The sequence below is a fragment of the Cavia porcellus genome, unplaced genomic scaffold (genome assembly GCF_034190915.1).
Source record: "Cavia porcellus strain 051 isolate PalLab524CR breed Dunkin Hartley unplaced genomic scaffold, mCavPor4.1 scaffold_13, whole genome shotgun sequence".
NCBI lineage: Eukaryota > Metazoa > Chordata > Mammalia > Rodentia > Caviidae > Cavia > Cavia porcellus.
Genome location: NW_026947496.1, coordinates 5,288,913 through 5,301,320, shown reverse-complemented (window position 1 = coordinate 5,301,320; position 12,408 = coordinate 5,288,913). Strand labels below are relative to the sequence as shown.

Sequence of the window (12,408 nt, the reverse complement as noted above, 5' to 3'; positions counted from 1 at the left end):
GATAGAAGTTTTAAAGTTTTTTCTGCATTAAAACAGCCTCTACAGCGGGAGCGTCCCGCGCGCATCCCCATCTTGAGAGGGCTTGCGCCCCGAACGCGCAGCAGCAGATTGGTGCTTTCTCCTGGTGATAGCGGTGTAAGTCAGCGTCGGTGTGGGCACAGGCAAAAGGGACACGTAGGGGATGCATCTCCCCACTCACTGTCCCTGCTGCGTGGATTCCTCTGAGCTTTAGTTGCCTCCTGCTGTTGGCACCCTGGGGACTGGACCTACACAGGACTGTATTTCCCTTAAGATTTATAGGCCTCTGTGCACTTTCACTTTCATCCTAGTGGTATTTTATAGAACGTTTAGTTTTATTCATGAGAAATTTTATTAGTATAAAATTATCAATTTATGGACCTTTTAATGATTTTTATTTTAAAAATGCTTTTCCAATTTAATAAATAGTTCTCTTGATGACTGAAGTTGCTCAGCAGTCACAGTAATTGTGGTTTTCCTGATTGATCCGTAGCCTTCACTAAGCATTGAGAAGTCAGACCAGTAGGATTGCACTGACCCCTGCATCATTCCCAGGATAGTTGGTTAACCCTTGTTTACCTCAAATGACCTCCCCTTGTCCCAAGCCCAACTCACTCACACTCACTTCTATCCCTGTGCCTTGAAAACAACACCCTCAGTGTACAGTGGCCAGGAAGGGTTCTTTCTCATGCCAAGTACTGACAAAAAAGATGGCTTTCAGTTCAGGATGTGCTGACCTTTAAATGTAAGCCCATCGGCCTAATAAACCTCCCTACTTAGATTATAGTAAAGCCACCTCCAACAAAAAAAACATTAGTAACCTTTCTCTTCTATGCCTTTTTTCTCTTTTGAGTTCCAGTAACTTCTAATACTTGTTTTTCCCTGGGTGTGAATTTTAGGCAAAGCACCCGGCTCTCCTATTTAACATTTGAGTACATAAATGCAAATGAATTTAAGGGGAAAATCTTACAATTACATTTACTGAAATAGAACCAGACGTATTGGCAGTTGCCTGTCATCCAAATACCAAGACTGAACGAAGAGGATCAGGAGTTTGAAGCCAGCCTGGGTTACAATGAATTCAAACCCAAGTAAACTACGCAGCAAAATCTTCTCAAAAAAACTCCCAAATTGAACACAAACTGTTGAAACTTAACATTCCTAAAAAATGCAAGTGAAATAATGTCAGCATAAATGCAACCCAGCACTTTTCAGTGACAAAGTCGTTGGCTCTGAAAAGAGCCTTTGGGTTGAACTGAAATTTGGGTCGACAATTTGTCCAGGCTTCACTTGCCCTTGGCCTTGTGATGGCTCTCGGTCTTCTTGGGCAGCAGCACGGCCTGGATGTTGGGCAGCACGCCGCCCTGAGCGATCGTCACCTTGCCCAGCAGCTTGTTGAGCTCCTCGTCGTTGCGGATGGCCAGCTGCAGGTGGCGCGGGATGATGCGCGTCTTCTTGTTGTCGCGCGCCGCGTTGCCCGCCAGCTCCAGAATCTCGGCCGTCAGGTACTCCAGCACGGCCGCCAGGTAGACAGGGGCGCCGGCGCCCACGCGCTCGGCATAGTTGCCCTTGCGGAGCAGGCGGTGCACGCGACCCACCGGGAACTGCAGCCCGGCGCGGGAAGACCGCGTCTTGGCCTTGGCACGAGCCTTGCCACCCTGCTTGCCACGTCCAGACATTGTAACGAGCTACACAGTAAACCTACTGGTCAGTACACTCGCCAGTACAGAAAGCGTCCTTTATAGCGTCTTTTGGGCGCGAAAAAGAAGCCGTGCGATTGGCCACTTTTCATTTTCGTTTACACCAATGGGACGTGGCTGTAAGCACGGCATAATTTCCCCGCTAGGCGGGACTGCAGACTAACGTCACAAGAGAGAACTCGCCAATCGCCAGAGACCGTCTGTGAGCCTCATTTGCATAACGTGGGCTACATAAAGTCGCGCCCGGCCGGCTTCCATTCAGTCTGTTCGGTTCTCAACCCTGTTTGCAGGATGCCAGAGCCCGCAAAATCTGCGCCAGCCCCGAAGAAGGGGTCGAAGAAGGCGGTGACCAAGGCGCAGAAGAAGGACGGCAAGAAGCGCAAGCGCAGCCGCAAGGAGAGCTACTCTGTGTACGTGTACAAGGTGCTGAAGCAAGTGCACCCGGACACGGGCATCTCGTCCAAGGCCATGGGCATCATGAACTCATTCGTGAACGACATCTTCGAGCGCATCGCGGGCGAGGCTTCGCGCCTGGCGCACTACAACAAGCGCTCGACCATCACGTCTCGGGAGATCCAGACGGCCGTGCGTCTGCTGCTGCCCGGGGAGCTGGCCAAGCACGCGGTGTCGGAGGGCACCAAGGCCGTCACCAAGTACACGAGCTCCAAGTGAGCCTGCCCTTGGCCGCTGCTCTGCTGGTACCACACCCCTCAAAGGCTCTTTTCAGAGCCACTCATATTTTCGAAAGAGAACTGTCACTGAGTTTTTTTTGTAGGAGATGTTTACTCTGAAGAGCTATTTACTGGTTTTGCCTTTGGAATTAATAGGGCACAAAACTACCTGCTAAAACTTAAAAGTCTTTGGGTAGAAACCGAGCGAAGTAAATTAAACTTTAATTCGTTGGAAATTTTACATTTTTAAGTCCTTGACTACTATGGCCATCCTGACTTTTAAAGTATCTCGTCGTCCTGTGGATCCCACAGGCATTGCACACGTGAGCATTCTTGGCCAATCCGGCGAACGCGGGCTGTTTAAAAGTTGGCTGTTGGTTGCTCTTTTGGGTTGTGTTTTGGAGAATCTGGCGCCGTGTGCGTTTGTGCAGTCACATTGCTCCTTCATCCATTTAGTTATTCCCTAGTGAGTGTGCTCTGCGCACACAGGATCGGTTACTTCCTGCCTTTTCTGTGTGTCCTGTATCATACTTGCTCTGCGTCATTTTCAAAAAGAATAATAGAGCAAGAGTCATTTCCCAGAGTCACCTCACCTTCCCTCAGAATCAAGCAGCTTCGCCATTTTAATTCCTAAGAAATGGCATCTGTAAAAGCATGTTGGTGAGGTTGCTTTGTTTATTTTTGTTTTTCTGGAAGGTTTTTGGGTATCTCTTTATGCATTTAGAGTTCTTTCCTGATCCCAAAGCTGACTCCTAGGTGTGCACACGAGCGAACCTGGCACATATGCACCCGGAGATGCACAAGGCGGTGTGCAGTACCAGAAACAGTGCAGGCCGAGGCTGGACCGTCACTGCATGCACCCTGGGCTCCTGTAGTGGCTGCGTTTCCGCTTCCAGAACCTGAGTCAGTAGCATCGTGCATGCCAGAATTTTGTAAAACTGAGCACAGGGCCACGGATTATCTTAGTGGTACAAGCGCCTGCTTGGCAAGCACAAGGTAGTGAGTTCGATCCCCCCCCACACACACACACACACAAAACCCACAACTGAATTATGTAGTGTGTAAGTACTTAAAAGTAGCAAGTGTATGATCATAAAAATGACTTAATAAGGACGTTTTAATATATATTTAAAATGTGAAGCACACATGTGTGTTAATAAAGGCAACAAAAGGGAATTGGGGAAAGCCCAGAGAAAATTAGAAATTAGAATGCCCTGGGGTCAGATATTTGGCCTTTGATGTTTGATGAAATCTGCTGTATGCTTTCAGTGTGCACTACACATATTCTTTTAATATGTCAAAAATTGTATTGAAACTATACAGTAGGAAAGCCCCTTTGTATGAAAACAAACTCTAAGCATGATGTGCATAAAGAAACAGGTACAAAAGAGAACTTCAAAAGTAATAGTGTTTCAGTGAGGTGTTTCTTTTTTTAGTTTTGTGTGTGTGTGTTTTTGTTTTGTTTTTTGTCTTTTTGAGACAGGGTCTCACTATGCAGTTCAGTCACTTTGTAATCCAAGCTAGTCTCCAGCTCGAAACAATTCTTCTGCCTCAGCCTCCTGAGTGCTGGGATTACAGGCTTGTGCAACCACACCTGGCCAGGTGAGGTAAATGTCTTTGAGGGAGAAGCAAGAGAAAAAGGCAGGCCTTTACATAGGACCACATGGCCTGGCATGCTGTCTGGAAAATGTCATCCCAAGGCAAGAGGGTCCTAAGATTGAGCTCAGCCTGGGCAATTTAACAATTTAAGGAAATCAAGTCTCAAAATTTAACACTGCTGGAATGTAACTCAGTGCAAAAGTCCAGACCTTTAATTCTCAGGTCATGGAGAGTGAGGGAATATTTGAGCCTATGGATTTAGAAAGCACAAGGTTTTCACAAAATTAATCAGCAGCCAAATCTCCAGTGTCCTAGACCTCAGTCCAAGAGTCAGTTTCCCTGAAAAATAATCCTGATCCCAGGAAATACATGGCAGACCCCAATGGCGCTTCTTCAGCTGCTTCCTTCACATTTTTTGCTGTATGTAATCTGCATTAGCACAAAGTTGACAGAATTCACGTCCCGTGAAGTGCAGTTAATCAAATGCTCTTCCTCCTGGTTCTTTTCCAGTCTAAACCCTAACTCACCCTCTAGGGCCCTAGGTCTGTTATCTCTGGAGCCCTCCCTGGTTCCCAGCCCTGGCTGAGCTCGATCCTTCTGCCCTTCTTCCAGCCTGCTGCAGGCTCCAGGTCTACTTAGCTCTTCAGGAGCGCTTGTGACTGCCCTTTGGCAGTCGTCTGCGTACATGTGTGTGTAGCTCGTGTGTTGTGCAGTCCCCTGATGTATGTGTGTAACCTCCCTCAATTCTGGTAGAACTCCATACTTTTGTATTTGTTTGTGTTCTCCCATATTCCTGCATTTGAGGAGAGCAAACTCACCCTGCACATACACATTAATGTTACATTTTAGATGATGATTGTTCAGGACATAGGTAGCATTTTTAATCACCACTGAGACATAGTTGTGGCAGATTCTATTATTGGTTTATTTTCCAGAGTTGAGGGGACCAGCAGACGAAACCCAGAACAAAAAGAGGACTTATAGGGATTAAATTATGTAAGCATAATTATGTAAATTATGTGCACATTACTAGCATACATCAAGGATATAAATATGGCTTTGTCTGTGAGTGATTTTGGTATCAGAATTGCTTGTGTGACTAGGAATTATCAGCAGGGACAATGTCTGGAAGAATATAGGGACATGCGTGGCTAAAGTCTCTGTGCAGATATGAAAGAAGCAGGCAGAAGTTATTACAGCCACTCTGTAAAGGGTTTATACATCATCTCATTGCTTCTCATTATTTAGAAAGTTAACATTTTGAAACAGAGAGAGAGAAATAGAAATAGGAGCTCAAAGGTAGATTTTATGAGTTTTTTGCATCTTGGTCAAGCAACCATCTAACCTTCCATTGCTAAAATAATCTTGATGACTTTATACCATTGCTGATCAATCAGTCTTGGAGATTTATTGGAGCTAATTTAAACTAGGATATCACCTTAGAGTTTTCCACTGTGCGTTAGTCTCTTTTCTGTCATTCAGAGAAAAAATACCTGATCCTTACCCACTAAAGCAGAAGTGTGTTTGGGCCCATGTTTCCTTGAGGGCTGGGTTTGGGGTTGGCCGGGTCCAGGGAAGGAAGAGGCCCTTGGAGGAGAGTGCTCACACCTGGCAGCCAGGCAACCTGGGCAGAGATGCAGCTTTCCAGGTCTGTGGGTCCTCCTAGCAGCACTCAGCTGCTGAGCTCATCAGTGGGTGAATCCAGGAGTACGGTAGCACCCCATCATCCAATCACATTCTCAGCACTTGACACTTTGTTGGGGGTGGGGGCCAGATATTTTAGATTTAGACCATCACACTTCGACGTATGCCTGATAGTTTCCAGAATTCACATAATTTTCCTCAAATATTTTGTATCAATATTTTTTCCCTAAAGAATAAGTTGTAGAACAGAAAGGAACACACTGGAACACAGACATAGGAGAGGAACCCTGATCAGGGACATTCCTCAGTCCCACACCATTGCCAGCAGAAGTGGCCCTCCTGCTCCCCAGGGCCTTTTCTTCCTCTATTGCAACTGAGTGGGCCATCAGGGGTGTGGGGACCGAGCTGAGATCTGAGGTTTCTAGGACGTACTTTGCCACCCTTCGGTTATGATGTTGTCCTGGGCATGGTGAATTAATGTGGTCACAGCTTTGCTGAGTTTCATCTTAGATTCCAAGCCATCTCAAATGTGAGTTTTCTGCAGACAACCAGTTTTTCCACTTCCTAATACTTCAAAACTTGTCTTTCAGAGGTTGTCCTTTTGGATTCTGTCATCAAATCATGAAAGTGAGTCCTCCTGGGAGTCTGAAAGAGGTAGAGAAGTGTGGCAGCAAAACAGAAAACGAATCACAATGAAACTCAACGGTGTTTTTCCAGACCTGAATAATGATTAACAAACTTCTATCACTGTGCATGGTATTGCACGCCTGTAATTTTAGCACTTGGGAAGCTGAGGCAGGAGGATCGCTGTGAGCTCAAAGCCAACTTCAACTACACAGACCCTGTCTTAGAAACAAAAGAAAGTTGGAGCATCAACAACGCATCCCCTGGTGCCAGCTGTCACTTTGCTCTTTCTCTCTAAGCTGGTGTGCTCCGTGTATAAATATCCCCGCCTCTTCATTTGTGTAGAAGTTTGGCTATGGGACTGGGGTAAGTGTTTACCTAAGGAAAGATCCCCACAACGTTTGTCTTATTTCCCTTGGGCTGTGAAAAGATTAATCCTCTAAGTGCTGATCATTACTGAAGTATGCGTCAGAAGAGACTGACTGAGGAAGCAAGCTCAGGTCTTGAAAAGCCCCCTTCATCCAAGCATCATAAATTACCGTGCCTTTGCCCCTTTGCCAAAGCCAGTGACAGCCGCATGAGCCTTGCTGTGGAGGTTGGAGGGGAAAATCTCTAACTGACAACAGAAGAGTGACATAAACACAGCCAAGGTCCCTTTGAGGCAGCTATAACTTCAGAAATTGCTTTAAACATGGCAAGAGGGTTAAAGTATCTGCACCAAGAAAAGAAACTGCTTCACAGAAGCATAAAATCTTCAAAGGTGTAATTAAAGTGCTTTAGAAACAATTAAAATGTGTGACATAGCTTCTCCCTCACTGGATGAAAACGGGAGCATTGCTGAGCCCCAGGCCGGTTACCCTGGCCCTGAGCCCTGGAAACCCAGGGAAGCTCTGGAGGAAACGACATCATCCTTACTGACGAGGTAGATGCATTTGCCTTCAGTCACTCTGTGGGAAATGGTGGCTTTACCCACTGCGCAGGTTAATCTTCATCTTACAGATGATGGTGGTGGCAGAGATTCAGCTTTTGATGAAAGTGACTTTGACGACGCCAAGCGTGCAGCTTTGGGCACCCTGCTTACTAATACAGGCCAACTGGACGAATTCTACCAGAAAGCAACTGAACTCTTCTCCGTACACTGGCGAAATCCTGGAGCCCCCCTTAGCTCACACATTGTTTAAAGCTTTGGAACCAGGTGACTGGTGATCACACTCTTGGTGACCTCGGTGTGAAGTACATAGCTGTTCTGTTTTCTTGGCTGTTTCTATGGTTACTATTATGATCTGCAGTTAGTACCCTCCAGAAGTGGCCTATTTTAGGTCCATAATGCCTTGCTAATTTTGAATAGCTTTTTGACATAAGGGTATTTCTTGTGCTTTTATGGTAATCACTTACTATTATACTAGATGTTCTGTGAAGTTCAATAAAAGTAGAGACATGCAGGTAGTTAGATGTTCCACAGACTTTAAACACTAGCAATACAATGCTATAAACTATTGTCACGTTAATTTGAGTAACCATTCTTTTATCTTTCTTATATATTCTTTATTTTAATGGAGCTATTAAAATTAGTGCTTTATACACTGCAAAGTAAACCTACATTTACTTGTATTTTACAATACCAAAACTTTTCCTGTTATTGTTTGGGTCACTAATACCTCTGGGAGCAGGCACAGCTTTCGATGGAAGTGACTCTGATGATGAAGCTTCCTGTGCAGCGTGGCAGACGTGAACCGAGGGATATGCCGTGAGGAGCCGAGTGGATATTTCCGGACTCTTTGGCTATAGCTTGCTCTGCTATCTTGGATTGATGGTTAATATATTAGATGTATTTCCTGTACTAAAACTCCTTTTTTTTTAGCTTTTAATTACTAAGATGTATCCTATGTATTTCAAAGTGTAGTGTAGAAATAATAAAACTCAAATAGGACGAGGTAGATTAAAGTATGGTACAAAAAGGTTCTGTCAACTCCGCCAGAGTGGAATGCACACAGGTAGGTTTCCAAGGCGTCCATGGATGTGAATGATTCAATTCAAGCAAGTTCTTACTGTGCTCCTGAGAAGGTGAAACTCTGTGAGCTGAGCCGCTCTGGACAAGTGTGTGTAAAATCCCTGGCACGGGAAGATGCGATGACCCTAACCAATGCCCAGGGGGACTCACTACAAAGAAGCTCTTTCTAAAGTAATTTTTAAAATTTTTATTTTAAAGAGGGTAAAATTAAACAGAACAAAACAGGTCAGAAGAAAACAATGTAAGAGACTCAGATTTCAAAATAAGACAACAGGCGATCTTCACTGTCTCTTGTTTTCTTCTAAATATAAAGAACTTTGTTTTTAAAGGAGAAATTAGGGTTCGCATGTGAGGAGAACCAGCAGCCCGAGCTGTGCTTCTGTTTGCAGAGCTGTGAGGCTGGCGCTTGGTTCTCACTTGTACTTCTCAGCCCAAGGCCCCTTTTCTATTCTGAAACTGAATTCCTAGATGATGATGTTGACCTGGTCTTTTTTTTTTTTTTCTTTTTATCTGTACCAGGGATCGAACTTGTGACCCACTGCTTGCGAGGCAGGTGCTTATGCCGCTCAGCTAAATCCCCAGCCCCTACCTTGATCTTTTAAAAACTCAGTATAATAAGTTACTATGGTACAGAGAAAAAAGTAATTATTGAATAGCATATAAATGCTTAGGCCTTCACGAGAAGACAATAAACTCGTGGGATACTTTTATTTCTGTTGGCATTAACTGAATGCAAAAGGTCAAGATAACAGGCTGTGATGTGATTTTTTGAAAAGGCTAATGAAGGTTGTATGATATTTTAATGTAACTCTTAATTTGCAAAGTAATTGCATTCTTGCACACTTCAGTCCGAGTTAAACTCCACACAGAGGCAACCCTCTTGTGAAAGCAATCAGGTTCCACTCTCAGTTGAGTCTGGGGTCCACAGCAAGCCATTGATTGCCCTGTTGGAAAATGTAGCTCTCAGTGATTTGAAACTTGGTGTCAATAAAAAAACTAAAGAAGCAGAATTTAAAATAAAAAAAGACAACTTATCTGAGGGTGCGGAAAAGGGAAAAAGATAATAGACTGCTACTCTGGACAAGTAGGGAGCACTTGACAGTGCTCTTGGAGTTTTGTCTTGGGTGCTCTTTCATTGGGAATTAGTGTGTTCCTCATCCACGGTGTGCGCACCTGGAAGTTGTGGCTCTGTAATTCACTCTCTTGGCTGTCTTTGAGCCTTACCTAGGCTACCTGTCTGCATTCCTTTTCTGTCCCTTTGTACTGGGACAGGAGGTAAAATTATAAAATGATACCTTAGACTTATTAAACAAAAGAGACATGTATACATATATATCTAGTGTAATAATAATATAATAATGTTAAAGTAAAAACACATGCAGAGATACATGTGCCGGTAAGCATGTGTGAGTGCGTGTGCATGTGTGCATGTCTGATTTACTAAATAAGAGCCGGGGAGGAGCAGCCCCATCTCCTTGCATTTTAGTGGGGGAAGAGAGCTGGTTTACTTGTCTTTTATGTTTCCAGATTCTTCAGTGATCTGCTAACTCTTTTTGACAAATTCTTACGGTACTTTTGTTACCTGGTAACTCTCTTGGTTCTGTTTTCTCTCTCCTTTTGCCTTTTTAATTGCTTAAACTGCAGAGCCTACCTATAGAGACAAAAACTGCATTTAGGAAGGTTTCTTATGAGTTTTTAAATGAAGCTAAATGAGGTCCAGGTGGCCTTTGGCTTGGGGAGGGAGGATTCCGCAGGGCGGTGACTTTCGCCAATGGAGTGTGTGTCCCAGGCAGCCTGGAGGTGGCTGGCAAGAGGATTCATCCCTGGGGCCTGCATGATCCTGCGTTCTGCTTTCAGAGAGCAGAGTTCCTGCGTGCTTCCAAGGTCCCCAGTGCACGTATGTGCTCCAGGGTCGCAGAGGTGGCCAGACCCTTGTTCTCAGTGTCTTGTGTGTAGTCCTGCTCAGGCTTGTCTTACGCCTGTTAACCAGAGTGAGGAATTCCCCAGCAGGGAACTTCATGGCTGGACACCAAGCAGGGACATGTTGGGCACACAGAAGCCGCACTGCAGCCGCTTATTGTGGGAGAGCTGCCCCCCAAATATCTCCAGAATTAACTTTCAGCTCCTGTGTCTTTTTCACCAAAACACTGTGTGAGACCAGCAGGACAGGATCGCAGGCATCTGTGTGTGTGGGCTCTGCGCGGGTCAAGGGGCTCGTTTCTCCTGGAGTTGGATGAAGTGTCCTAACCGAAGGTGTGGTGGGGACAGGGCTGTGCTGTGCTCTGGGGAGGAGCAGAACTGGCGAAGCTTTCATGACATGCCAGCTCCCAGGGCTCAGGAAACACCAGGCCCAGTGAGATTCATCTTGGGCCGAAGCCGAGCATTATTTAGGGTCTTTAACAAGAACGGTGACATTGCAGAGACTAATCTGCAGACGTGGGCAGGCGAAGAGGGTGGGAGAACACATCCTCAGCAGTGATGGTGCAGGAGGTTGGGACAGGGAGATGTTGTCCCCTCCTCCCTGGCTCCTGCCAGCATCAGGAAGGCTTTGGGGCTTTGGTCAGTGAGCACCTGCTCACTGGCAGGACCCCTCATTATGGTAAAGTTAACAGGTGAGGAGCCAGTATGCCACCATGGCTGCCTCTGTGGTCACACCAGCCGCCAGACGCACACTAAGGACCCCTGGGTGCCTCAGCTCTAGGCGGTGCCCCCAGGCCGCATGTCCAGCTTGCAGCCCTCGGCCATGTGTGCCTGAGCCCACGCTGCTGTCCTGGGGTCTGAGCCTGTGTGGGGGCAGGGGCCTGCCGGGCTGGGGCCTGGGCTTCCTGTGACTGCAGGGCCACTGGGGTCGGCTGGGCTCAGCCTGCCCAGCACAGTGTGCGGAAGCACTGCGGCAACTTAAGTGTTCAAATCATTTAGGGTGATGTAACTGGGAAGTCAGAGTTTAGCGCTGGCACGTCTGGAAGGCCTTTCTGACGTCAATCTCTTGTCTCTTTTTTTAAAATTAGGAACAAGTGACCTTGGACTTAGAGCAGGAGACAGCAGACAGCAAGTAAGTATAATTAAGAAATTCTGTTTTATACCAGGTATGGAGGCACGCCCTTGTAATCAACCCTAGAACTTTAGAGGCTGAGGCAAGAGGATCGCCCAGACCCCTCTCAAAAACAAACAACCCCCCCCCAGTAATTAAATAAATAAATGCTATATTTTCAATTCTTTTATCATCACCGTCTGTTTATGGTCAGATGTAGAATCTGTCGGTAATGTAATAGCCTTTAAAATACATTGATTTTGTGAAGAGCAGAGTTAAAGAAAAGGATTAATAAATCATATAGGCTGCATTCACCTACTACTACAAGCAAAGCCGCCACAAAGTCTGAATGCTACAATATGAAAAGGCATAAATGGTAAGACGAAGCTCTAGTGTCATTTTATTTGAACTTTACCGCTTACGTATCTCCGTTACACGAATACAGCAGCCTAACTAACCCTACCCTGCCGCCGCAGTAGGGAGCAGCAACGCTCCGAACGGCGACATCGGGGCGTCTCTTGGAGGAGCTGAACACAAGTGAACCCTGAAACAGTGACTGCGCCCCGTTCCACGTGGTGTTGAGGAGCCGGGTCACGTGCTACCCGACCTTTAGCAACCTAGGCAGAAGCGTTTGCTGCTGACCAGAGACCCCGAGGGCCTGGCACCAGGGAGCGCTCCGGGGGTGGTGGTGCTCGGGGTCTCCTGAGGTCACAGCCCAGGTCCGGAGCTCTGGCCGGTGGCCTGCCCGGATCCTGCCTTCTCAGCCTGGTCTGGGGAACACCAGACTCCGTGTGCGTGGCCTCGCTGCAGAGAAGGCGTGGAAGAGGGGGCGCCCCGGAACCGGCCCCCGAGTCCTCAGCCTGAGCCACGGCCAGGTCCCTCCGCGGGGACAGCGACCCAGGCCTCTGGCTACCGGGTTCTGTTCTCTCCAGAGTCCTAGCAGTGGTCCCGATGCCAGGCTGAGCCCCCCAGGAGGAAGAAGAATGAGAACTTGGGACAGAAAACGGATAGGTGTGCACAGGTGCAGTATCTCCCGTGACAGTGGGGCCAGCGGAAGATTAGAGGGCGGTGGCCCTGCAGCGCCTGGGAACCCTGGGGTGATGCAGAGTG

At 46.7% G+C, this 12,408-nt stretch overlaps 2 protein-coding genes and 1 pseudogene across 2 annotated transcripts; 2 read left to right on the top strand and 1 right to left on the bottom strand.

The window, feature by feature from the left end:
* Nucleotides 1-1,241: 1,241 nt before the first annotated feature.
* On the bottom strand, nt 1,242-1,753 carry LOC100734030 (histone H2A type 1). Its single transcript, XM_003463207.2, has one exon. The coding sequence runs from the start codon at nt 1,695-1,697 to the stop codon at nt 1,305-1,307; it is 393 nt and encodes a 130-aa protein (XP_003463255.2). The 5' UTR covers nt 1,698-1,753; the 3' UTR covers nt 1,242-1,304.
* A 211-nt stretch (nt 1,754-1,964) lies between these two features.
* On the top strand, nt 1,965-2,608 carry LOC100712609 (histone H2B type 1-C/E/F/G/I). The gene has a single exon (XM_003463214.4). It carries the CDS (start codon nt 2,010-2,012, stop codon nt 2,388-2,390), a length of 381 nt encoding a protein of 126 aa, XP_003463262.1. The 5' UTR covers nt 1,965-2,009; the 3' UTR covers nt 2,391-2,608.
* A 3,014-nt stretch (nt 2,609-5,622) lies between these two features.
* LOC134478386 (lymphokine-activated killer T-cell-originated protein kinase-like) lies at nt 5,623-9,639 on the top strand (annotated as a pseudogene).
* The last annotated feature ends 2,769 nt before the right edge of the window (nt 9,640-12,408 follow it).